Source organism: Podarcis erhardii, assembly GCF_964252035.2.
Source record: "Podarcis erhardii genome assembly, chromosome: 7".
Classification (NCBI taxonomy): domain Eukaryota; kingdom Metazoa; phylum Chordata; class Lepidosauria; order Squamata; family Lacertidae; genus Podarcis; species Podarcis erhardii.
The window spans coordinates 87,220,334-87,246,429 of record NC_138511.1 but is presented as its reverse complement, the minus strand read 5'-3'; the positions used below and the strand labels follow the sequence as shown (position 1 = coordinate 87,246,429).

The following is a 26,096-nucleotide window of genomic DNA, read 5'->3' as shown; positions in this document are numbered from 1 at the left end:
GCAACCATAGAGAAAGCAATTCAGAGAGGAGAGGAGGAGGCGGAGGCGTGGGCAGGTGTTCCAAGGGCTAAGCATAGAGGGGGAAAGCGGAGGAAGGACCGCAAGCGCTTCTCCCATAGATTTGTAGTGGTAGACTAGCATAGATGGTCTGATCTGCGGGTTTACTTTGGGCGCTATTTCCCCCCCCCCTTTCCTCCCGCCCCGCCTGATGGAACTGAGAGCTGCAGATGGAGCACCAGAGAAAAGATACAGAACTGCAGCAGCAGCTTCGTAGCTTGGACTTCGTTTTGTGCGAAAAGTGGTTGCTGCTTGTAGTTATTTAACTGCAGTGTTTCATCAGCTGGTGTCTTGAGCAGCAACCTCTGGAAACGAAGGGTTAAAAACCGGCACTGCTCTCCCAAATTATCTGGTCCCTTTTAACTTCGTATTTCAGCTGGTTGTCTAAAATCCCTTATTTTGGCTGCTGATCCCTTATTTTCGAGGCTGCTGGTCCCTTATTTTCAAATCTGTAAGTTGACAGCTATGCAAAGAATCCTGGGAACTGTAGAGTATCCCCTCCCAGAACTACACTTCCCACGATTCTTTGGGTGAAGTCACGTGCTTTCGATGTACATGTGACCAAAGCGTTGTGACTGCTTCGCTCTCTCTCCCCTTCCCTTTCAGAAAGCATTCTGCTCTTACTCCCCCCGGCCGCTCCCCAGCGCCTTTTGAGCGGAAGGACACAGGGCGCAAATCCTTGCGCATCTTCTCCCGCAACAGCAAGGATCAGGTGAGTCCTCTGGAGAGCTAGAGACCCCCGCATTCTCCAGGGCCCCTCTATCCTCCTGTTTCTGTGCTTTCGTGCTTCTTGTCCCAGCCAGCAGTGGCAGCAAATGGCTAGCAAATTGTGTGTGATAACTGGTTGTTCTCGTGGAGCTTTCCCTGACCTGCTGCTCTCCAGATGTTTCGGGATGCAAAACAATCTGGTTATCGGTCATGCTGGCTAGGACCAATGGGTGTTGCTGTCCAACAACATCTGCAGGGCGCCAGAAAAATGAAATACCGTATTTTTCCGTCTATAAGACGCCCCCATGTATAAGACTGTCTGTATATTTTGGGGGACTCAGATTTAAGAAAATGGGGGGAACATGTATCCGTGTATAAGACGCCCCCTAATTTTTGACATTATTTTTAAGGGGGAAAACCTAGTCTTATACACGGAAAAATACGGTAATTGCAAACTATGGCCAACTGTGCACCATATGTTTAAAACACTATAATGCCTCTTTAAACAGTCATGGTTTCTTAGTGCTCTCCCCTGCAACCATCCCTGCTTTGCACCTCCTTGGGCATCTTTGGCTGGTTCAATTGCATCCTCAGTCTCTGGTAATCATTCTTGCTCGCCTGGACATAGGACAGAGAGGGATGTTTGAGTCCATGTAGAAACGACTCTGCTGTATGAGGGTAAAATTTCACATTACAGTCGGACCTTGGATCTCGAACTCCTTGGCTCCCAAACGACTGAAACCCGGAAGTGACTGTTCCGGTTTTCGAACGTTCTTTTGGAAGCTGAACGTCTGACGAGGCTTCCGCAGCTTCCGATTGGCTGCGGGAGCTTCCTGCAGCCAATCAGAAGCCACGCTTTGGTTTTCGAACGCTTTGGAAGTTGAACGGACTTTCGGAACGGATTCTGTTCGACTTTGTTCTGTGCTGAGTTGAATAGGATCCAAAATGCAGCAGTCTGATTGGTCCTAGAACAATGCAGCAGTCTGATTGGTCCACAGGAGCCACCCAATCCAGCTCCAGGTGGAAGTGAATCCACAACTTGATTGGCCTACAGGAGAATCCTGGAATTAGCCAATCACGTGCAGCCCATTGTGTAAATAATGTATATAAAGCAGATATTTGGGGGGAGCTTTCATTCCTCCTCACCACTATGAGCTGAATAAAGAGCATGAAATCCACTCTCGGCTGAGAATATTTCAGACTTCCTAGGTACGACTGTAGTTGTTTCACCCACTTTCGCCTCTGGACCTTCCTGCCTCTGGCATGTGGCCCCCGAAAGGTTGTCTGCAAGGGAATGTATCCCTGGGGAAGTTTCCCCACCCCAGCCTCTGATTGGATCTTTTGTTTTTTCTCCTAGCAACCACTTCCTGTCTCCGCCAAAGCAGCACAACCAAACAGTGGGCTTCTGACGAAGAAGATGGCGGCCGAGGCCTTGGAAGTTCCAACATCCCAGCAGAGATGGGCCTGGCTGCATTCACACAAGCTCAGAGAAAGTGAGCTAGGTAGGGTCCTGATAATCATTGGCCCGTGGATTTTTTCCGCGCATCTAATAATAATAATAATAATAATAATAATAATAATAATAATAATAATAATTTATTATTTATACCCCGCCCATCTGGCTGAGTTTCCCCAGCCACTCTGGGCGGCTCCCAATCGAGTGTTAAAAACAATACAGCATTACATATTAAAAACTTCCCTAAACAGGGCTGCCTTCAGATGTCTTTTAAAGATAAGATAGCTGCTTATTTCCTTCACATCAGAAGGTAGGGCAAGAAAGAAGATTCCACCTAAACATTAGGAAGAACTTCCTGACAGTAAGAGCTGTTCGACAGTGGAATTTGCTGCCAAGGAGTATGGTGGAGTCTCCTTCTTTGGAGGTCTTTAAGCAGAGGCTTGACAACCATATGTCAGGAGTGCTCTGGTGGTGTTTCCTGCTTGGCAGGGGGTTGGACTTGATGGCCCTTGTGGTCTCTTCCAACTCTATGATTCTATGATTCTAGGGCGTTCCACAGGGCGGGAGCCACTACCGAGAAGGCCCTCTGCCTGGTTCCCTGTAACCTCACTTCTCCAATACTTAACAGGGCAAAGGAGAGCTTCAGCAAGCATCGGAGGTAAATGCCCATTTCTCCCGACCTAGGAAAGGCACAGAGTCACCCTTACAAGAGGGCCTTCTGGCGGTTCCCTCGCTGCGAGAAGCCAAGTTACAGGGAACCAGGCAGAGGGCCTTCTCGGTGGTGGCACCCGCCCTGTGGAACGCCCTCCCATCAGATGTCAAAGAGAAAAACAACTACCAGACTTTTAGAAGACATCTGAAGGCAGCCCTCTTTAGGGAAGCTTTTAATGTTTAACAGACCACTGTATTTTAATACTTTGTTGGAAGCCGCCCAGAGTGGCTGGGGAAACCCAGCCAGATGGGCGGGGTATAAATAAATTATTATTATTATTATTATTATTATTATTATTATTATTATTATTAATATATTTATTAAGATTTTAGAGGAATAAATGGGTTGCAAAATAAATGTCGAAAGAAAAAAATATGACATATGAAGGAAAAATGCAGAAATACAGAAATACAAGGAAAAAAATAAAAAAAAATTAAGGAATACAAAATAGGGGGGGGGGAATTAAAAACAAGTCCATCTTTTCATAGCATAAACTTCATTTACTAGATTCCCTGACCCCCTCACACCTCCCTTTTCTGTATTCCAATTCACATGTTTAGTTCAGCAAATCCTTTCCCTCTTTGTTTTATTCTTAATCCAATATCTTAACATACTGTAACTATATATTTTCATTTATTTTTCAATCTATTTTTGTGAATTCATTCTACCCTTATTGCTAAAACCAGTTCGTTTCAATCCAACATCAATTTAACTTTCATTAATTTTACAATATTTCTGCAAGTAGTCTTTGAATTTTTTCCAATCTTCTTCCACCGACTCTTCTCCCTGGTCTCGGATTCTGCCAGTCATTTCCGCCAATTCCAATTATTTATTTATTTATTTATTTATTTATTTATTACCTCTCTTACTGTCAGAAAGTTCTTTCTGATGTTTAGTTGGAAGCCATTGGTTCGAGTCCTACCCCTCCAGAGTAGGAGAAAACAAGCTTCTTCCCTCGTCAATGTGGCAGCCCTTGAGATATTTGAAGATGGCTACACAGAACCACAATTCCCAGAGTTCCAGGGAAGAGGGATTGATGGTTCTACCATGGGAACCCCAGCCCTAATCTGTCCTTACTAGATAGGCAAAAGAAAACCACCAAGACAGCTATAAGCCTTGTGTGTATGTTGGGGTCAGTATGGTCCTTAGCTAGGCCTTGGGAGGTGATGGCAGTGGCGGTGAGGCCACCTCAGCTGGGCCATTGACAACTCCCAGCCTTTGCCAACCATGTGCCCTCCAGCTTTCGGACTACAACTCCCATCAGCACCAGCCCGGCATGGAATTGTAGTCCAAAACACCCAGAGGTTGGCCAAGGTTGCTGAAGCCCAACCAGTGCTTTTTGCCGTTTGAAAACAACCTCCTTTGTTGGAGGTTTCTAAGCAGAGGTTGGACGGACATCTGCCATGGATGCTTTAGCCGAGATCCCTGCATTGAAGTGGGCTGGACTAGATCAGGCATAGGCAAACTCGGCCCTCCAGATGTTTTGGGACTACAACTCCCATCATCCCTAGCTAACAGGACCAGTGGTCCGGGATGATGGGAATTGTAGTCACAAAAACATCTGGAGGGCCGAGTTTGCCTATGCCTGGACCAGATGAATCTCGGTGGTGCTTTCCAACTCAACAATTCTATGAAAGTCCCGCAGGTAAAGACAACCAAATTCATGCGGTGTGAGATCTTGGGCACTTGAACTCATGTTCAGATGAGCGTGCAGAAGCTCATCTCATATTTACCGGGGGTGCCACAGGACTCTGTACGGCTGCATGGCATTAAACACGACTCCCTCTTCTCTTGGGATGTCTTATTTTTTAGGATCTACAAGCCAGCCACCCAGCGAAAATGCTTGCGGGCCTAGCTGCACAAATCCAGAGGCTAGAGATGCTGCGGCAAGATGTAAACACAGGGCTGGGCGAAATCCCTGTTTGGATGCTGTCAGCTATGTACATCAGGAGCCAGATATGGACACCTTGGTAGCGGTGGCCGAACTGCCAGATCCTCTACCCAGACACCGCCATGTTCTACGGCGGTCGGTGAGCTGGCCCGAAGAGCTTTCGGCGAAGGCTGCCGCAGAATACAGCGAAATGGATTTCTCTCCTGCTGTTGGCCCAGGAGCGCATCATGCCCAGAGCTTCGGCCTAGCCGAGCCAGAGCAGCCTGACATGGAAGTATTAGTGGCGGGCATGAAGCAACTAGGCATCCCCACTGTTTGTGTCACCCTGGCAGACAACTGCCCAGAGAACGGGCTCCAAAGGATGCTTCCCTCGGATCCTGGCTCCCCCAGCACTCTGGCCAACCGCTTCCGCCACCTCCCCGAGGCTCCCAAAACCGGCCTCAAGCGCCTGACCCTTGGCTTCCAGCGGGCATCGCCCCAGCCCGACAAAGGGTCGGAGGCTGCGAAGCTCAGCGTCCCCAAGCGCAAGGCGGGGCGCCGCTTTGGCCGGTCCGTGAGCCACGAGAGCGGCCTGCCCTTGCAGGCCGGACAGGACACTGGGCACGTGGCGACAAAGGGAGCCCCCGGGCTGCCCCCCAGGAGCCCCTTGCTGTCCTTCAAGGCCTACGGGCGGCAGATCTGCATAACCCGAAAGAACATCATGATGTCCCTGGCCGGGCTGCGGGGCAAAAGGGAGGTGGCGAGGTCTCCGGACTCTGGCCTGCCGAGCCAGGATCCCCCAAGTGCCAACTGGAGCACCTGCTAGAGGGAAAGAGGAGCTGGACCTATGGCCTCTCTCCCAAAATTCCCTTGGGTGGTGGCAGGAATAGGCCGCCCATGACTGACCCAAACTCCCTGGACTTGCGGCAAAACGTGGCTGCAGCTGGTGACCCAACGTTAGCTGGTTTTTCACCCTGGTGGGGTTAATCCTCTTCTGTCCGCAGCTACTGCAAACAACCCTGAAGGTGGGTTGTCCCCACCAGAAACTATTTTCCTTTGCTTTCCCCCTCCAGATGTTGTCGGACTACAACTCCCATCATCCCTGCCCCTGCTGGCTGTGGCTGATGGGAGTTGTAGTCCAACAACATCTGGCAGTCAAAGAGGCTTCCTATCCTTGCCTTTAACAAGATCCTGGTTTTAACACCAATTCCTGTTCTCACACGGCCCATTCTGATGTCCCAAACTAATTTCCCCCCCTCACTGTCTCTGTGTGTTGTTTTTGCCTTTTCCCCGGCTAACCTTGTGCAAAGTTTTGTATAAAACCTATTGGTTGTGAGTGTTGGAAGAGTATCTGTTTAGTAACCCCCCCTCCCCAAATCCACACCCTGTGCCCCCTCCAAATTATCTACCACTAGCAGCTCTGACTTTGTATTTTATACCCGTAATTCATATTATTTTTCTCTCCCCACCCCTGGCTGCCCATGGGGATCTGAATATTTGGAGGACTGGTCCTGGCACAGCAAACCGGAGCCTCAAAAATCACCGTTTAGAGTCGTAGAATTATGCTTGTTAAAATCACCGTTTGAAATCGGAAGGGCTTTTCTCCTGCAGCTTATAAGTGAAGGTGAAAGCGGGGAGTTGGGTTTGGTCCATTTTCGCTTCCCTCAAAATTATTGGTGGCTGGCAAAGGGAATAAGACTAAAAAAAGAAAATTCCTCAGTCACATATTATATTAGTTGAGTTTGCTGTCGGATGTTTGCATGTGCAGGTCCCCCAGTCGCCCTCCAGGGGGCAGTCAGGTGCTTCCCTTGTTTCCAAATATACTCTTATTATTTTAAAGAAAATCTTTTCTGATGGGTGTGTCTGCATTGCCTTGTGTACCATTTTTCTTAATTCTAACAAACACGAAATAATTAAAAGCAAGAAATACCACACGGCGGTTGTTTCTCCTAAATGACTTCTTCCTCCGTAACTTTTTTTTTTTTTTTTTTGCTTTTGCTTTTAACTTACTGACTTGCCTTTTTAATTGTCCTGTGCTTTTCATTAGTCTTTATATATATATAAAGGTAAAGGAACCCCTGACCATTAGGTCCAACTCTGGGGTTGCGGCGCTCATCTCGCTTTATTGGCCGAGGGAGCCGGCGTACAGCTTCCGGGTCATGTGGCCAGCAGGACTAAGCCGCTTCTGGCGAACCAGAGCAGCGCACGGAAACGCCGTTTACCTTCCCGCCGGAGTGGTACCTATCTATCTACTTGCCCTTTGACGTGCTTTCGAACTGCTAGGTTGGCAGGAGCAGGGACCGACCAACGGGAGCTCACCCCGTCATGGGGATTCGAACCACCGACCTTCTGATCGGCAAGTCCTAGGCTCTGTGGTTTAACCGACAGCGCCACCCGCGGCCCATATATATATATTTTAAGGGTCTAATCCGTGTGTCAAAACAAAACAAATTCCTTCCAGTAGCACCTTAAAGACCAACTAAGTCAGTTCTTGGTATGAGCTTTTCGTGTGCATGCTGAAGGACACTGCTCTCTATATTGGACAAACAGGCCAGACCTTACGCCAAAGAATAAACGGACATAAATCGGACATCAGGAATCACAAGACAGAGAAACCAGTAGGAGAACATTTCAATCTCCCAGGACATTCTATACAAGATCTCAAAGTAGCTGTTTTACTACAAAGGAATTTCAGAAATAGACTGGAAAGAGAAGCTGCTGAATTACAACTTATCACCAAACTCAAAACCATGGAAAAACCTGGTCTGAACAAAGACCTTGGATTCTTATCTCATTATACATGACAAAGCCATTTTTCACCTTTTCACCCCTTGCTTTTTCCTGTAAGACCTATTGCAGTCGTTAAGAGCCGTCAACAGGCTCATCACAGCTATCTGCCAATCACCCATTCCCACCACCCTTCTGAGTAATACCCCTCCCCACCTTCTCACTATATAGAAGGGTCTGGAAACTTCTGTTTCAGTGTATCTGAAGAAGTGTGCATGCACACGAAAGCTCATACCAAGAACTGACTTAGTTGGTCTTTAAGGTGCTACTGGAAGGAATTTGTTTTGTTTTGACTATGGCAGACCAACACGGCTACCTATCTGTAACTAATCCGTGTGTGTGTGTGTGTGTGTGTGTGTGTGTGTGTGTGTGTTGAGGGTTTAATCCAAGCATTTGGGGAATGGGAACCTGCAAAAAAATATTGTAAAAAAAAACCCAAAACCAACAGGATACAGAAAATTCTGATTCTGTTAATGGCTGGTTAAGCCCCATCATCATTACTTGAAGCAAGGGGCTGAATCCCTTGGCTGCTGCAGTCTCCAAATATTTAAAAAAAAAACAAAAACAAACACTCCTTTTTCTTTTTAGCAGTTTTGCTGGCATCTCTCTTGGCTCAGTGTCTTAAAATCCAGCCTTCCTCGATGCAACGTTAAGATCCAGATTCCATTTGCTCATCAACTTCACTGTCAGAATGAAAAGAGAGGTTAATTTGAGGGATGCCCTCCGGTGGTGTTTGCGGGGGGGTGGGGGGCAAGGTGGAAGGAGGTGAGAATCTAAATTCAGTAAGTCATAAGCATCTAGAAGCAGAAAGCGGTGGAGGTTAAATTAGGTTGATTTCAGCAGAGATGATAGAGCAGAGATGGGGAAATCTGTTGCTTCTCCAAAGAAATCCATTTAACATTCTGGATCTATACAAAGCTTAAGTGTGGGACTGTATCTGCACCATACATTTAAAGCACCCCCCAAAAAAATAATAATCATGGGAACCGTAGTTTGTTAAATGTCCAGGGAACTGTAGTTCTCTGGGGGGGGGAAACTACAATTCCCATGATTTATTTATTTTTTGTGATGAGAGAAAGGTGCTTTTGATGTGTGGTGCGTACACAGCTTGGTACTGTAACTTTCTCCCGCTTTGATCCAATTTATTTGTTTTTTTGCCCTGAAACAAAGGAATGTGTTGTTGGTTTTTTAGGTACTTACGTAACTAGAACTCCTGATCCAAGTGCCGAAGACTGAAAGGTGTTTTTAATATCGACCAAAAAATATTTGAGGAGGATGGGAAATAGCAACCCTGGAAGTTTGCCTTTTTCACGCAAATTCTGCGAGGGTGGCAGAGAAGGTGAAGTCGTAGGTATTCTCAATGAATAATTTGGTGCCAGAGTGGCAAAGACAAATCCAGAATAGCTGTCTTCCTCCTTTAAGGTCTGTACCTGTTGATGCAAGCTTTCCGCTTCCACAGAATGCTTCAGCAGCCAAAGTAGAAACAAGCTTGTTTTCAGCTGGAAAACTTATTTACAAAACCTTCCTCGCCCCCTACCAGTCAGTTGACATCAGCGGCAATTTTTTTTGCTGTTTACAGTATTTGCAAAGCTATTTTTTGTTTTGTTAAGCCAAAGAAAGCAAGCTTCTTTTTTCTTAACTAAAAAGGTTATTTGCTTTTAAGTTTGCAGGAGGGCAAAGCAACCCCTGTGGTCAACAGCACAGAGGCGGTGGTTGATTTCTCGACTTCATACTGTGATTGCCAAGGCTATTAGCTGTACATTTCTATATGGTGGTGCTTTCTGTGCATTCAGAAGCGGTTTGTGTGCATAATCTCAGAATTCCTAACAGGAGCTGCGGGGCTGAAGCTTCAGCCAAGAGGATTAAAGGACCTCATTGGGCTGTCCACCTTCTGCAGCTCGGCCAGAGTAAATAATAATAATTTATAAATAACTTATAAATAATTTATAAATAATTCATTATTTATACCCCGCCCATCTGGCTGGGTTTCCCCAGCCACTCTGGGTGGCTTCCAACAAAAGATTAAGAATACATTAAAATGTCAGACATTAAAAACTTCCCCAAACAGGGCTGCCTTCAGATGTCTTCTAAAAGTCAGATAGTTGTTTATTTCCTTGACATCTGATGGGAGGGTGTTCCACAGGGCGGGCGCCACCACCAAGTAGGCCCTCTGTCTGGTTCCCTGTAACCTCACTTCTTGCAGGGAGAGAACCGCCAGAAGGCCCTCGGAGCTGGACCTCAGTGTCTGGGCTGAATGATGGGGGTGGAGATGCTCCTTCAGGTATATTGGGCCTTTGAGGCCGTTTAGGGCTTTCAAGGTCAGCACCAACACTTTGAATTGTGCTCAGAAATGTACTGGGAACCAATGCAGATCTCTCAGGACTGGTGTTATGTGGTCTCGGCGGCCACCCCCAGTCACCAGTCTAGCTGCCACATTCTGGATTAGTTGCAATTTCCGGGTCACCTTCAAAGGTAGCCCCACGTAGAGCGCATTGCAGTAGTCCAAGCGGGAGATAACCAGAGCATGCACGACTCTGGCGAGACAGTCTGCGGGCAGGTAGGGTCTCAGCCTGCGTACCAGCTGGAGCTGGTAGACAGTTGCCCTGGGCACAGAATTGACCTGCGCCTCCATGGACAGCTGTGAGTCCAAAATGACTCCCAGGCTGCACACCTGGTCCTTCAGGGGCACAGTTGCCCCATTCAGAACCAGAGAGTCCCCCATAAGCAAACAGTTAAGCAATTAAAAAGCAAAACACTCCCAAAACCGATTAGCCCATTCTTAAAAACTACAATTAAAAGCATTTTCCATCCAGTGATCTCGAGGTTGCAAGGGACTGTATTCCTCAGCCGCCAAATGTAAACAGGAGTGCCTTCAGATTCCTCCTGAAAGCTGGAATGACGGAGATATGTGCACCTCACTAGGGAGGGCATTCTGCAACCAGGGAGCCACCACTGAAAAGGCCCTGCTACGGTCAGCGCCAGCTGGGCAGCCGCCGGCGACAGCACCACCACCACCAAGGCCTTGCCTGCCAACTACAGGGTCTGAAATGTTTGGTGCTATGGAAGGCGCTCTTTTAGGCACTTGGGTCCCAAGCATGCTAGTACTAACACTTTGAATTGGGCCCAGTAGCTCCCTGGCAGCCTGTGCAGGGATTTCAAGGATCTGGGCCAGGCACTCCCAAACTCAGCTCTCCAGTTGTTTTGGGACTACAATTCCCATCATCCCTGACCACTGGTCCTGTCAGCTAGGGATGATGGGAGTTGTAGTCCCAAAACATCTGGAGGGCCCAGTTTGGGGGTGCCTGATCTGGGCAATGTTGGTCCTTTACCAACCCAGCAGCCACATCTTGTGCTATTTACATGCTAAGCTTATATACTCTACCACCGACCTACGACCCTCCTCTCCCCACACCCTAGTTGCTGCTGTGGCGAAATAGCTCAGCCAGTAGAGCACAAGACTCTTGATCCCAGGGCTGTGTGTTTGAGACCTACACTGGCTCCCAGTACGTTTCCGAGCACAATTCAAAGTGTTGGTGCTGACCTTTAAAGCCCTAAACGGCCCTAAAGGCCCAGTATACCTGAAGGAGCGTCTCCACCCCCATTGTTCCGCCCAGACACTGAGGTCCAGCTCCGAGGGCCTTCTGGTGGCTCACTCACTGCGAGAAGCCAAGCTATAGGGAACCAGGCAGAGGGCCTTCTCGGTGGTGGCGCCCGCCCTGTGGAACACCCTCCCACCAGATTTCAGAGAGAAAAACAACTACCAGACTTTTTGAAGACATCTGAAGGCAACCCTGTTTAGGGAAACTTTTAATGTTTAATAGGTTATTGTATTTTCGTGTTCTGTTGGAAGCCGCCCAGAGTGGCTGGGGAAACCCAGCCAGATGGGCGGGATAGGAATAATAAATTATTATTATTATTATTATTATTATTATTATTATTAGGCAAAAAGGTTCCGGCATTGCAAGGGGTTAGACTAGTAGCTGACCCTTGTTCTCCCATCCAATTCTATGATTCTCTGATTGCCTAGAATGAATCCTACTGTAAACGGATCTCTCTGTTGCAGATTGCTTCCCCCAAACAATGCCCTGTTGCTTTGGTCTGTGTTTATATCCTGCCACCTGCACTGACTGTGCAGAAATGGAACATTTTTCTTCTGCTTGTCTTTCTGTCTCATCTGGCTTGGCTAGACGGTGTTTGTTACTCATCTTTGCAAACATCTCTCTCTCTTTCTCTCTCTCTCTCTCTCTCTCTCTCTCTTTCTCTCTCTCTGCTTTTTTCACCTCCAGAACTGGTTTCACCTTCAGCCTTTTCCCTGCTTCCCCACAAACACCTTCTTCAGCGGTGAGGAATGAAGAACTGCCGGCTGCTTGGAATTTTAGCAGCCTGTCTGGAATTTTCTCTTCCTGGCGCTGAGCCAGGAACCAGGAGCGTATAAAAAAAAAAGCCAGCTTAGAAAATGTGTGGTCAGTTTTATCTCCTTACTCTCTGAAAGATGCAGACAAGTTAGGGCTTCAAAAATGAAAATACTGTATGTCCCCCCACCCTCTCTACAATGCTGATGGCTGTGTGTCCTTAAGTTAATTATTTAAGGAAGGAGGGGGGATCCTATCCTCTTTCCTTGAAAGTATGAGAAATGCAATTCTTTTACAGACCACAGAATGAAGAATCACAGATCTGTACAGTTGGAAGGGACCCCATGGGCCATCTAGTCCAACCCCCCCTTGCAAAGCAGGATTCATGGCTAAATAATCTCTGACAGATGGCCAGCCCCAACCGCTGTTTAAGGAGTGTGCACCACCTTCTGAGATGGTCCATTCCACCATCAAACAGCTCTTGCTGTCAGAAACTGGGTATCAGCTCAGACCAGTATTAGACAACCTCCGGCATCAGATTCCCAGTTTATTTTGCAAATGAGCCACTGAAATGATAAATCATTTTATTACCTAGTACAGTGGTACCTCGGGTTAAGTACTTAATTTGTTCCGGAGGTCCGTACTTAACCTGAAACTGTTCTTAACCTGAAGCACCACTTTAGCTAATGGGGCCTCCTGCTGCCACCGCGCCACTGGAGCACGATTTCTGTTCTCATCCTGAAGCAAAGTTCTTAACCCGAGGTACTATTTCTGGGTTAGTGGAGTCTGTAACCTGAAGCGTCTGTAACCTGAAGCGTATGTAACCTGAGGTACCACTGTAACACAGACCCAGTAGTGATGTATGGAAGTGAGAGCTGGACCATAAAGAAGGCTGATCGCCGAAGAATGGATGCTTTTGAATTCTGGTGCTGGAGGAGACTCTTGAGAGTCCCATGGACTGCAAGAAGATCAATCCTCTCGATTCTCAAGGAAATCAGCCCTGAGTGCTTACTGGAAGGACAGATCCTGAAGCTGAGACTCCAATACTTTGGCCACCTCATGAGAAGAGAAGACCCTGGAAAAGACCCTGATTTTGGGAAAGATGGAGGGCACAAGGAGAAGGGGACGACAGAGGACGAGATGGTTGGACAGTGTTCTCGAAGGTACCAGCATGAGTTTGACCAAACTGCGGGAGGCAGGGGAAGACAGGAGTGCCTGGAGTGCTCTGGTCTGTGGGGTCACGAAGAGTCGGACACGACTAAACAACTAAACAACAGCAACAACAAATACAGACCCAAGTGTGTCTTTTAATTGTAGGAGAGAGGCTGAGATAGAATTTCACCTCCCCAAGGACTAGAGAGACTCTGTCCACTTTCCAAAGAGGCTTGTAAGAATATTACTTGTAAGAAATATACATGCCAGCCCCTTCAAAGTAGTTGCATGAATAGTGATGTGTCCCAGCCTCCTTCCTTTCCTGGGGAGAGGAGTTTGGATTTGATATCCCGCTTTATCACTACCCAAAGGAGTCTCAAAGCGGCTCACATTCTCCTTTCCCTTCCTCCCCCACAACAAACACTCTGTGAGGTGAGTGGGGCTGAGAGACTTCAGAGAAGTGCGACTGGCCCAGGGTCACCCAGCAGCTGCATGTGGAGAAGCGGAGACGAGAACCCGGTTCACCAGATTACGAATCTGTCGCTCTTAACCACTACACAATCCTCCTCTCCTCCCCAAGATGAAGGTGGGACCCTATTTTCCTCCTCAAAAGTATGTGTGGTACTCACCTTGACCCATGGGAATCATTCAGGCAGATGACTTTCAAAACCTGCTGCAAGGATTATCCCATGACTGCACGTGAACTATACCAAAAGGTTATACTAGTAGTGTAACACTAAGAACATAAAGAAGACCCCTGTCTGCAGGATCAGGCCAATGGCCGATCTAGTCCCGCATCCCTCCTGATGCTTCCATCAACTGGTGATTTATAGTATTATAACCTGCCTTGGGGACGGTTGTGCTGTTGAATGGTTTCTTTAAATGTAAAGGTTCATCATTGTTCCACCTAATGTGTATGTCTTTAAGGGGCCAGAGCAAGAGCAAGGGCCAGAGCAAGATAACGAGACCCAGCTTTACAGCTGTGAAACAGAGCAGGTGCTGCTGAGTTGCATTGATTAAGGTGTGTCAGCATTTGCATGTAGTATATAAGGAGCAGCACCTAGCTCTCCCATTACCCTGGGGGTTGGGTTGGTGGTTGGGTCTGGTTTGTTGTTAATGTATTTAGTGTATAAGGAGTTTTTGTTTTTGTAATTAAAACCTTGTTTAAGTTATTTTTGAGTCCCTTTCTTTTTAATGCATGGTCTCCCCAGCAAGCTCTCTGCAGCACTACCATACTGCAAATAGCCAACATGTGCAAGAAACCCGATAAATGATAGCAACACTTTGAGAAGCTCAATGGAGGTTCGTTTTAGATTCAGATTTAGGTTTTTGTAAAAGCAGGCTGACTACAGTAAATTTAATTTATCACACGTACACCCCCCAAAAGAGAATACCCGATGATGTTTATTGTTTATTTGTAGTAATATTTGAATCCCGCTGTGCCATATCTCAAAGTGGTTTTAGCAATAAAAGCATAGAACCATAATTGGGGGGGGGGACATTCTGGGAAATGATATATAATGAAATGAAAAAAAAATGTTTAAAATAACTTTACAGTGGTACCTCAGGTTACATATGCTTCAGGTTACATATGCTTCAGGTTACAGACTCTGCTAACCCAGAAATAATGCTTCAGGTTAAGAACTTTGCTTCAGGATGAGAACAGAAATCGTGCTCCGGTGGCGCGGTGGCAGCAGGAGGCCCCATTAGCTAAAGTGGTGCTTCAGGTTAAGAACAGTTTCAGGTTAAGAACGGACCTCCGGAACGAATTAAGTACTTAACCCGAGGTACTACTGTATTTTTAAAAAACAACAACAGAAGCTTTCTTATTAGAAATTATAGGTACCGACATCCCAAAGGAGCAGAAAAGGCTTTTAATGTATGGGACAACAACTGCTCAGGTGCTACTAGCCCAGAGATGGAAAGAATAAAAAGTTCCTACCAGAGATGAATGACAAGCTAAGCTGATGGCAAAATTGTCCAGAAAGCTCAGGAACCAAGAAGACTAAAACTTCAAGAAAGAATAGAGAACATTTATAATTTATCTAGGAGACCACTGCAAGCAGATGAAAACATTAGCAGGCTTTTAATAACACTTGTATTGTAGCAAATATCATGGACAATATAAAGGTAAAGGGACCCCTGACCATTAGGTCCAGTCGCGGACGACTCTGGGGTTGCGGCGCTCATCTCGCTTTACTGGCCGAGAGAGCCGGGTCATGTGGCCAGCATGACTAAGCCGCTTCTGGCGAACCAGAGCAGTGCACAGAAACGCCGTTTACCTTCCCGCTGGAGCGGTACCTATTTATCTACTTGCACTTTGATGTGCTTTCGAACTGCTAGGTTGGCAGGAGACAATGGACAATATGGAGAGATATATGGACTATGGAATAAATATGGACTATGAAAGAATGGACCATAAAGAAGGCTGATCGCCGAAGAATTGATGCTTTAGTATTATGGTGCTGGAGGAGACTCTCAAGAGTCCCATGGACTGCAAGAAGATCCAACCTCTCCATTCTGAAGGAAATCAGCCCTGAGTGCTCACTGGAAGGATAGATCGTGAAGCTGAGGTTCCAATACTTTGACCACCTCACGAGAAGAGAAGACTCCCTGGAAAAGACCCTGATGTTGGGAAAGATGGAGGGCACAAGGAGAAGGGGACGACGGAGGATGAGATGGTTGGACAGTGTTCTTGAAGTTATGAACATGAGTTTGACCAAACTGCGGGAGGCAGGGGAAGACAGGAGTGCCTGGTGTGCTCTGGTCCAGGGGGTCACAAAGAGTCGGACATGACTAAACAACAAATGAAATCATATGCAGTTGAAAAGCTTGACAATAGGACCCATGGAGGGGAGGGTGGGAAGTCTGGAGATTCAGATAAATCTCGAAAAATGGATATGTATTTTGTATTGTTATAATTCTACACTTGTACAATCAAAAATCATCAGGAAAAAAGACTAATATATTATTTTAAAAAACCCACCATTAAACAGTTAATAACAGACACCAGTTAACCATTACAGTGGTACCTCGGCTTACGCTTCAGGTTACAGACTCTGCTAACCCAGAAATAGTACCTCGGGTTAGGAACTTTGCTTCAGGATGAGAACAGAAATCGTGCAGTGGTGGCACTGCAGCAGCGGGAGGCCCCATTAGCTAGAGTAGTGCTTCAGGTTAAGAACGGACCTCCAGAACGAATTAAGTATGTAACCAGAGGTACCACTGTACAGAATATAAGAAGAGCCCTTCTGGATCCGGCCAAAGGCCCATGGAGTCCAGGATCCTGTTCTCACAGCAGCCAACCAGATGCCTGCAAGCAGGATCCGAGCCCCAGAGCAACTCCCTTCTGCAGTTTCCAGGATCTGGTATTCAGAAGCTTTGCTGGCTCCGACTGTGGAAGGGGACAATATCCTGGCTCGTAGCTGCTGACAGCCCCCCAGGAATTCCTCCTTTAGAGCCATTGTGGAAGGATGCGTTCCATGCGCTGGATGAATCCCCCTTGAGGTCTGCTGAGCCTGATGCCTCCCTCTCTCCTCCCGATGCTCCGTGGAAGTTGGCAACAGGTAGAAGCCATGCCAGGCTGCGCCTCTCCTTCGAATCGTAGGGTCCCAAGGGGTCATCTAGTCCAACCCCCCTGCGATGCAGGAATCTCCCCTGAAGCATCCCTGACAGATGACCCTCCACCAGGGAAGGAGACCCCGCCACCTCTCCTGGGTTGGGGGAGCTTTTTCCGCAGCGGACAGGTAGACTGCTCCTGGCCAGTGGAGGCTCCACCGACCCCTGGCGACCGCAGCGGGCGAGAGAGATCTCCCTGGTGAAGAAGGAGGGGAGAGATCAGGTGGCGAGAGATCCACGGCGACTTCCTCGCCCCATCCTTCCCTCCCTCCCTCCTTCCCCTGTCCTTCTCCCCGCCCTCCTCCTTTGCCCCTTCTCCATCCCCTCCTAGGGGCGGTCCGGGGGGCGGGGAGCCGGCCGGCTGGCTGGCTGGCGCTGCTGGAGCCGGGACGCTCCGCTAGTGTCTGCGCGGCTCCCGGCAGCTGCGAACGAGCCAGCCGAGCAGGGCGGGCGCCCCACTCCTTCCAGCTGCCCCCCCAGCCCAGCCCCCCAGCCCAGCCCAGCCATGGCCGAAGGAGGCGGCGAAGGAGAGGACGACGTCCAGTTTCTCCGGACCGTGAGTCTTTAATTTTTTTTGGGGGGTGATGGAGGAGGAGAAGGAGGAGGAGAAGGAGGAGGAGGAGGAAGATTTTGGGGAGGGAGGAGGGGAAAAAACACAGGGAAAAAGGGAAAGGGGGAGAGGAGGGGAATTGGGGTGCGTGAAATTAGGGGTGCAGGGAAAAGGCAGCGCAATGCTAGTTAAGTTGGGGGGCGCGCCCTAGAACCCCACTTCCCTGGCAGCGAGCCCCACGGAATTCAAGGAGACTTGCTTTCCTGGGGGGAGGCGTTAGGATTGAGCTGTGGGGCAGGGGCAGGTTGGGGTGGAGGGCTGAAGGACGAGTTGTGGGGTGGAGGCAAGGAGGGCCCTGTATGGAGGGGGCGCAAAGTTTGGAGTACAAGATGGGGATGGAGTTTGAAGGGCAGAGCGAGCCTGGGGGAGAGACCCCTGGCTGGGGAGAGGTGGGGGGCTCGGTTGCATCTGGGGGTGACCCCTCAATGTGCCTACGGAGCTCTGGCTCTTTCCAATATCTTCCGTGACCTTCCTCAGGTCTGATCTTCCGTGCCAGCCTTTCCCAACCTGGTGCCCGCCAGGTGTTTTGGGACCACGCAACATCTGGAGGGCACCAGGTTGGGGACTCCTTCCTGCTCTGTTGCTTGTGTGTTCAGGCAACTAACCTTTAAAAAAGAGGGAATAATACTTATTTTTGGGGAGGGGGAGCTTGGGGAATCCTGCACGCTTCAGAAAAGTCTTCGGAGGGTTGGTTTCCTTCCTTTAAAAATAAAATAAAAACAGGGGCCTTTTGTCAAAGGTGAATTTGGAGCTTGGCAGGGCGCAGGTGTGATTGGCAGGCAGGCGTTCTAAACGGCAGAGATAAATTAATATCGGCGAGCAATATTCAGGCACCGTCCTGAGCAAGTTGGGTGAGGGGATCCTCTCTCCGGGACCCTCAGCCTCTCTGGGGAGGACCTCACGGAGCAGGTTAGGGGCCTTGATCTCCCTCCCTCCCTGCCCCCTCTCTCCCTCAGCGGGGGCTAAATTTAGAGGCAGCCCTGTTGTCCGTGGGACGTCAGCCACCAATCCTCCTCTGAACAGGTGGTGCCCACAGTCGGGTTGGATCCGACCCAGTTCCTCAATTCCCCCTCCTCTGTCCCAAGACAGCCCTGTTGCTCAGAGGTCCATCTGGCCCAACATCTAGCCGATGGGGTGTTCGGCTGCGGGGCAGGAAGGCCGAAGATCCTGCCCAATCTTCCTTTTCCTTTCTCCCCTCTCCCTCCGTCCTGAGTCATTCTCCCTTTGGATCTGGTGGATCTACCGGTTGAGCTGTGGATCTGTTTTGCTCAAGCTCAGGCTGTCCGTTCCCTGTCCCTAAATAATTTAGGCCCAAGAGGTTCTGATCGCTGTGGTTTCCTTGGGGCAGAGCCACCATGCATGGAGGACAAGCCTACTGGCTACTGGCTCTTGGGCTCAGGTGGGCTTCCCAAAGGCATCTGGTCAGTCCTTGTGCGGACAGGATTCTGGATTAGATGTGCTACTGGCCTGATCTGACAGCCAAACTCTCTGTATTTTCTTAATATCATAGCGTGGCCCTGAGAGGCCTCCACGACATGCATAGAAAGCCATGGCTTAGGAGGGAGAATGCAAGGTTGTGCAAAAGAGGGAATTCTCTGTTTTAGCAGGAAACTGTGGCTGCCAATGGGCTCCTGTGTCCTGGGTCCATACGCTCTGGGTGGCATGGGGTTAACGCCGATCCTTTCCTGGCCTCTCCAGTTACTAACCTTTATTTATCCCGGGCTGACAGCTGGGCGCCATTCATCACAGGGTGGCATCTCAGGTTTAGGGCGGGAGTGGTTGGACTTCTGTGGGGGGTCAGGGAAAGGTGCTTTGCTTGGGAGGGTTGCTCCCTCAAAGGGTTAAACCGGGCCTGGGCTGCAAGCCCTATGATCTTTGGTCATAGACTGAGCACATTGGAGGGGCAGGAGACCTCCTTTCTCTTTGATCAGGCCTGGTAGTTGAGTCCCGTACTTTGGAACCACACTGCTTCCCTCTCCTCCACCCCCAATGAATCATGGGAATTGTAGTTTAAGAGTGCTCCCAGGTGTAGTTCTCTGAGGGGTCAACCCCTGTTCCAAGGATTCTTTGGGAGAAACCATGTGTTTTAGCGTGGATATTTCCTGCGATTCATTTGTGGGGTGCGAATGGATGTTGCTTAGATGGTCACAACAGGTAGCAGTAGAAACCTGAGCTTGAAGGCAACGTCAGAAGCTCAGATATCGAAGCTTGGCGCCACACGGATTCTCAAAACCAAGGTTGTGGTTGCCAAAATGGAATGCCCATTTGCCATCTTGGGGGCAAGATGTCTCAAAAGTCTCGTTTTTCAAATGATGGACTGACTCAGATAACATTTGGCTAGTTCAGAGGACTACCTTGAGCTAGGTTCAAGAGTTTTGAGAACTTACAAGAAGAAAAGTCACTTGATCCAACGACCTTCCACATATATATCGGCCAATTTCGACCTCTTTTTCTGAATGGTGACTGCTCAGTCTGCACAGAAAAAATGCATTTTGGTTCCAGAAATTCATTCCGAGGGTGCAGATAAATTAAAAACTGATAGAATTCTACAGGATTGGGTATTACCTATTACAGGAGTGTGTGAAAACAGTCAAGATCCAATGTTCCTGGCATCCAGGCATCTTCACCTGGTCACAAGTGGTCGAAAGCCAGGTGCCAAACGCTCTTGGCGACTGGCTAATTTCTAACACAGGCTGAAGGACAGCATAAACTATGGAACTCACTCCCACTTGAGACAGTGATGGGTGCCAACTTGGATGAACCTGAAAAGAGAATTGGACAAGTTTGTGGAGGAAGGCGGCTATTGGTGGCTTCTAGCCAGGATAGCAGTGTTCTGCCTCCATCGCTACAACAGGCAATGCTTCTGAATCTCAGCAGCTGGAAACCACAGAGTCTTGTGGTCAGATCCTGCTTGCACAGGCATCTGGTCGGCCACTGTATACTAGCCTGGATGGGCCATTGGCCTGATCCAGTAAGGCTGTTATTATGTTCTTAAGGAGGCAGGCATGGATCTGGGTATTTGTCTAGGGAGCATGGAAGGAGGAGGTCAAAGACATTTTTAATATAAGATGCTAAGAAGTGCCTTGTCTCTGAATCAGGCCAAAGGCCCATCTAATCTAGTGGCCAGCCATTAACAAACTACAGTTTGTACCCTTAACAAACTAGTTATTTGAAGTGTGCGTGCACACGAAAGCTCATACCAGTAACAAACTTAGTTGGTCTCTAAGGTGCTACTGGAAGGAATTGGCTTAGGGCCCTCATATTTACAGGACCGCCTCTCCTGGTCTGCCCCACAGAGGACCTTAAGGTCCATGAATAACCATAGTTTAGAGGTCCCGGGCCCTAAGGAAGTCAGACTATCCTCCAGCAGGGCCAGGGCCTTCTCAGTGATGGCTCCGACCTGGTGGAATGCTCTGTCCCAGCAGACCAGGGCCCTGCAAGATTTAACCTCCTTCCGCTGGACCTGTAAGACAGAGCTATTCCGCCTGGCCTTTAATTTGAATTCAGCCTGATCTTCTATTTCCCTTCTCTTCTCTTCCCTACCCCTCTCCTTCTCTGAGACCCACAGCTAATTCTCCCCTGGCCTCCTCGCTGGCCCAAGTAGGACTAATTCAGCCAGCTAGCCCTGGGGATTATCTAATGCTTATTAGATGGATTTCCCCTAAATTGATTTCTGAACTTTGAGTTTTATTGTTCTTCATGTTTTTATACTGTATTTTATGCTGCTTTTACAATCAAGTGTTTTAAATTTGTTGTTAGATGCCCTGAGCCCGGTTTTTGAACCGGGAAGGGTGGGGTATAAATAAAAAAATATTGTTGTTATTATTATTATTATTACAGTTCCCAGAATTCTTTGGGGGAAGTCATGTGCTTTAAACGTGCATTGGGTGTTTTTTTTTTAAATGTATGGTGTGGGTCTGCTCAAAATCTTTGAGTCTCTCCATCCTTTGCCTCCAGTCCAGTTCCCACATGAACTGAGACAAAAATATGTCATTCTCCCTCCGTACCACCAGCAGAAGACCTGGCAGATTCCTAAAATGATCTTCCACGAGCACAGCAGCAGAAACTAATTTAGAACAGTATAAGCTATGTGAGAGTCATTAAGAATTATTCGAAGAAGCCTTTGCAGAATCAAAAGATCTCCACAGCCGACCAAACAAAGAATCTGCTGGCTTTCCCCTAGCATAGCTGTCAACCGTCCCTTATTTGGCGGGAAAGTCCCTTATCCCAGCGCTGTGTCCCGCTGCTGTCCCTTATTGATGATGTCCCTTAAATTTCCCGGGTTTCAAAGGAAGCAGCTCCTCTCCCCCCCTCCCTCCCTGCCGGCCAGGGAAGAGGGAGGCTCCAACTGTGTTGCTTGGCTGCGTTGCTCACCCAATAAGGAGTCTAAGAATGACTGGGGGGTGGACCTTGCATGCCTTGTGCTGATCAAATCGGCCGCATTGCCTGGGGACTCGCCTTTGCTCAGCGCTTCCCAGCGGAGAGGTGACGGTGGTTTTCCTTGCTGCATCCCCATTGGTGCGTTGCTGCGCTGTGGGAACCACCGCTTGAGGCTTCGTTTGGCTGCTGGTTGACTAAAATCCCTTATTTTGGCTGCGGATCCCTTATTTTCGAGGCTGCTGGTCCCTTATTTTCAAATCTGTAAGTTGACAGCTATGTCCCTAGGAGGGCATCCCAGAACCACACATCACAAGGCCCTGTCCCCTGGGTGCAACTACGACTACATTTTCCCAACACATTTAAAGTGTTAGGTTGCCACTTTAAACAGTCATGGTTTCCCCCTAAGAATTCTGGGATCTGTAGTTTGTGAAGGGAGCTGAGAATTGATGGCGGACCCCTTTATTCCCCTTGCAGAACTACAACTCCCAGATTTCCCTGGGAAGAGGGATTAGTTGTTAAACCACTCTGGGACAGAGCTGTCAATTTTTCCCTTTTCTTGCGAGGAATCCTATTCGGAATAAGGGAATTCCCCTTAAAAAAAGGGAAACGTTGACAGCTATGCTCTGGGAACTGTAGCCCTGTAAGGAGAATATTGTGTGTGTGTGTGTGTGTGTAGGGTCTCCTAACAACTCTCAGCACCCTTAACAAACTACAGATCCCAGAATTATTTGGCAGAAGCTGTGATTGCTTCAAGTGGTATCACAGGGCTTTAGATCGATGGTGTGGATGCGTGGCGTATGGTGGGCAGAGAGAGAATGGTCCAAACCTCTGTCGTTTGCACCAGGAAGAAGGGAGCCAAAGATTCCTTTACTTGATTGGAAAAAAAGATGTATACTGTGGGAATTAGATGAAGACTTGTGAGCTGCGCCGGGGGCTGGATTGAACCCTTGTGTGTCTGATTGCCTGTCCCTGTTACAAGGCTGGGACTTCCTCACCTCTCTCTAGAACCACGATGCACAGAACTGCACTTAGCCCACATTCACATTTAATAATAATAATAATAATAATAATAATAATAATAATAATAATAATTATACCCTCCCCAGCCAGAGCTGGGCTCAGGTCGGCTAACACCAGTAAAATTACAGTAAAATCATAATGGGGGGGGGGACAATTTAAAACACAGGTTAAAATGCCATTTAAAATGCAGCCTCGTTTTAAAAGTAGCCCATAGATCAAAACCATAAGGGTCAGACTGAGTCCAAACCAAAGGCAAGGCAGAACAGCTCTGTCTTGCAGGCCCTGCGGAAAGATGTCAAGTCCCTTAGGGCCCTGGTCTCTTGTGATAGAGCGTTCCACCACGTCGGGGCCAGCACTGAAAAGGCCCTGGCCCTAGTTACAACCAATCTAACCACCTTGCGACCTGGGACCTCCAAAATGTTGTCATTTGCGGACATTATGCGTTAGGACACCACTTTAAGCAGTCATGGCTTCCCCCAGAGAATCCTGGGAACTGTGGTTTGTTAAGGGCGCTGAGAGTTGTTAGGAAAGCCCCCTTCTTCCCCTCAAAGAGCTCACAGTTCTCTGAGTGCTTTAACAATCAATCCCTCTTCACAGAGGACTCTGGGAACTGTAGTTCTGGGTGGGGGGGAATAGAGAGGCCCTCTAACAATGCTCAGACCATAGTTCCCAGAATTCTCTTGTGGGACACCATGACAGTTCTAAAGTAGTATCATTGTGATTTAAATGTATGGTACAACTGTGGCCCTAGACACATATGCATGCTTTTTCTTTTTAAGAGAAAATTCTGTGCATGCCACAAGGACTATAAAAGCCATACTCTATGTATTTTTACAGTGCAGGGTTAGACCAGGGTTGTTTAGTTCCCAAAACTGGGGAGAAGCTTCTTCTTAATGCAGCCTGAAAACAGTCATCGTCCTTGGCGGGCTTCACATTGTTGACTCATCCTCAATTTGTTATCCTACTACGGTGGCAGTTCAGATTCTTCATCCAGAAACTGCAGATTCTCCTCCCGGGAAATCCAGAGTCAGCACTTGCAGGATTTAATAATGCAAATTCCAAAAAAAAAGGGCTGGAAAAAGTCCTTTCTCTTTGTCATGTTGCCTCCTCTCTTTTTTGGCATGGAGCTCCCTTTTTCCTTCTCAACCTGAAACCATAGAATTTTTTATTTTATTTTTTATTTTTTTTTGCAAACCGATGGCCACAGCAGGTCTACCAGCCTTCCTAGAGAGGTCTGTCCTTGCTTCCGTTATCCACACACTTGGAACATCCAGGCTGGACTGCTGTAATGCCTGGTCTGTGGGACTGCCTTTGAAGACAGATGGGAAACTTTATTTATTTACTTTATTTTTACTTTTTTAATTAGATTCATATACCGCCCTTTGTTAGAAGATCTAGGTTGGTTAGAGCGTGGTGCTGATAACGCCAAGGTTGCAGGTTCGAGCCCCATATGGGACAGCTAATAATAATAATAATAATAATAATAATAATAATAATAATAATAATAATAATATTTTATTTATAGCCCACCCATCTTGTTCCATCTGCAAATACCTGCATTGCAGGGAATTGGACTAGATGATCCTCAGGTTCTCTTCCAATTCCAAGATTCAATGATTCTGTGGCTGTTTTATTACAAGTTTTCTTTTATTAACCCATTGTGGTTGTTTATGCATCGTACTTTTATTCTATAAATCACCTTGTGAGGTTTTTGTCCTCGGAGGTAGTCTATAATCCCTAAATTTGTAAACAGACCAGACCCTGCTTAGTTTGTAAATGTGCTAGCAGTTTTATTGCTTAGTTATTTATAAAACTAAATATATATATATATACCTCTTGATTGTAAAACAACAACAACAGCCACAACTTCAGAGCGGTTTACGAGAAAAATAAAACAATGAAATTATCTGTTAAAAGCCTTCAAAAATAATTCAAATCATTGACAAGATTTTAAAAGAAAGAACCCAGATCAGAACACATGCCTGTGTCCTGTGTGTCTGGACAGGCTTGCCTAAACAAAAATGTTTTCAGCAAACATCAAAAGGAACACAGCAAAGGGGACTCCCTGATGTCTGTAGTCACAGGGAGTTCCAAAGGGTAACTGGTGCCATTTAAAATGCATTTACAATGAATAAATGATGGCTCTGGAGGACTGAGACTATTGGTAAGGTGGGGAGAGGGGTGAGGGCTAGGATAGATATGGAAGAACTGGAGCTCAGGGTTGGACCTCAATGAAGGTTGTGGGTTCGATTCGTGTCATCTCCAGGTAGGGCTCAGAGTCTCACCTGCCTGGAGAGCTGCAGCTAGTGAGGGTTGTCACCAATGTGAGTCCTGCTCAGAGTAGACCCACTAAAATTAAAGGACATGCATCAGTCCCACCATGCCCTGCTTAGGTCAATTACTTTCAAAGAGTCTACTTTGTGTAGAAGTGAGTTGGCTATGGCACCGTTGGTCTTCAAGGATCATTGTGTTGGGAGCCAGTGTTGGGTCATGCCCTGATCGTTGGTGGCACCATTTGTTGTTGTTGTTGTTTAGTTGTTTAGTCGTGTCCGACTCTTCGTGACCCCATGGACCAGAGCACGCCAGGCACTCCTGTCTTCCACTGCCTCCCGCAGTTTGGTCAAACTCATGCTGGTTTGAGAACACTGTCCAACCATCTCGTCCTCTGTCATCCCCTTCTCCTTGTGCCCTCCATCTTTCCCAACATCAGGGTCTTTTCCAGGGAGTCTTCTCTTCTAATGAGGTGGCCAAAGTACTGGAGCCTCAGCTTCAGGATCTGTCCTTCCAGTGAGCACTCAGGGCTGATTTCCTTCAGAATGGAGAGGTTTGATCTTCCTGCAGTCCATGGGACTCTCAAGAGTCTCCTCCAGCACCATAATTCAAAAGCATCAAGTCTTCAGCGATCAGCCCTCATTATGGTCCAGCTCTCACTTCCATACATCACTACTGGGAAAACCATAGCTTTAACTATACGGACCTTTGTTGGCAAGGTAATGTCTCTGCCCCTTCATGGATCACTGCCTTGTCGTGGCGAAGGGGTTTGAATAACTCAGAGAAGCTATGAGCTATGCTGTGCAGGGCCACCCAAGATGGACAGGTCATCGTGGAGAGTTTTGACCAAACTTGATCCACCTGGAGCAGGAACCGGCAAGCCACTCCAGTATCCCTGCCAAGAAAACTCTATCAACAAAGACAACAGGTGGCACCATTGACACCATACAAATATAGGGCGAAGAAGAAGAAGGAGTGAATTCCCAGGTGTAGGTTTGGGTGCACCCTGGGCTGGAGAAGGTGAAAGACTAATTGGTGTAGACAAGAGATGGGGAGCCTCTGGTTCTCCAAACATCCTTGGACTCCAGGTCCCATCAGCCCCA

The 26,096-nt window shown here is 47.8% G+C and overlaps 2 protein-coding genes across 14 annotated transcripts in view; both read left to right on the top strand.

The window, feature by feature from the left end:
- The window catches only part of LOC309345633 (uncharacterized protein), a 37,460-nt gene extending 30,723 nt beyond the window's left edge, over positions 1-6,737 (top strand). For 4 of the 5 annotated variants that reach the window (XM_081868860.1, XM_081868861.1, XM_081868858.1 and 1 more), the window contains 3 exons: positions 664-769; positions 2,123-2,267; positions 4,746-6,737. In XM_081868860.1, coding sequence (XP_081724986.1) covers positions 664-769; positions 2,123-2,267; positions 4,746-5,629 — 1,135 coding nt within the window. In that variant the 3' untranslated portion in view covers positions 5,630-6,737. The remainder of the gene's footprint in view (positions 1-663; positions 770-2,122; positions 2,268-4,745) is intronic. The other variant, XM_081868859.1, reaches the window with a different exon arrangement.
- A 10,334-nt stretch (positions 6,738-17,071) lies between these two features.
- RYR1 (ryanodine receptor 1) overlaps positions 17,072-26,096 on the top strand; it is a 223,488-nt gene continuing 214,463 nt past the window's right edge. For all 9 annotated transcript variants that reach the window (XM_081868598.1, XM_081868604.1, XM_081868605.1 and 6 more), the window contains exon 1: positions 17,072-17,268. In XM_081868598.1, coding sequence (XP_081724724.1) covers positions 17,218-17,268 — 51 coding nt within the window. In that variant the 5' untranslated portion in view covers positions 17,072-17,217. The remainder of the gene's footprint in view (positions 17,269-26,096) is intronic.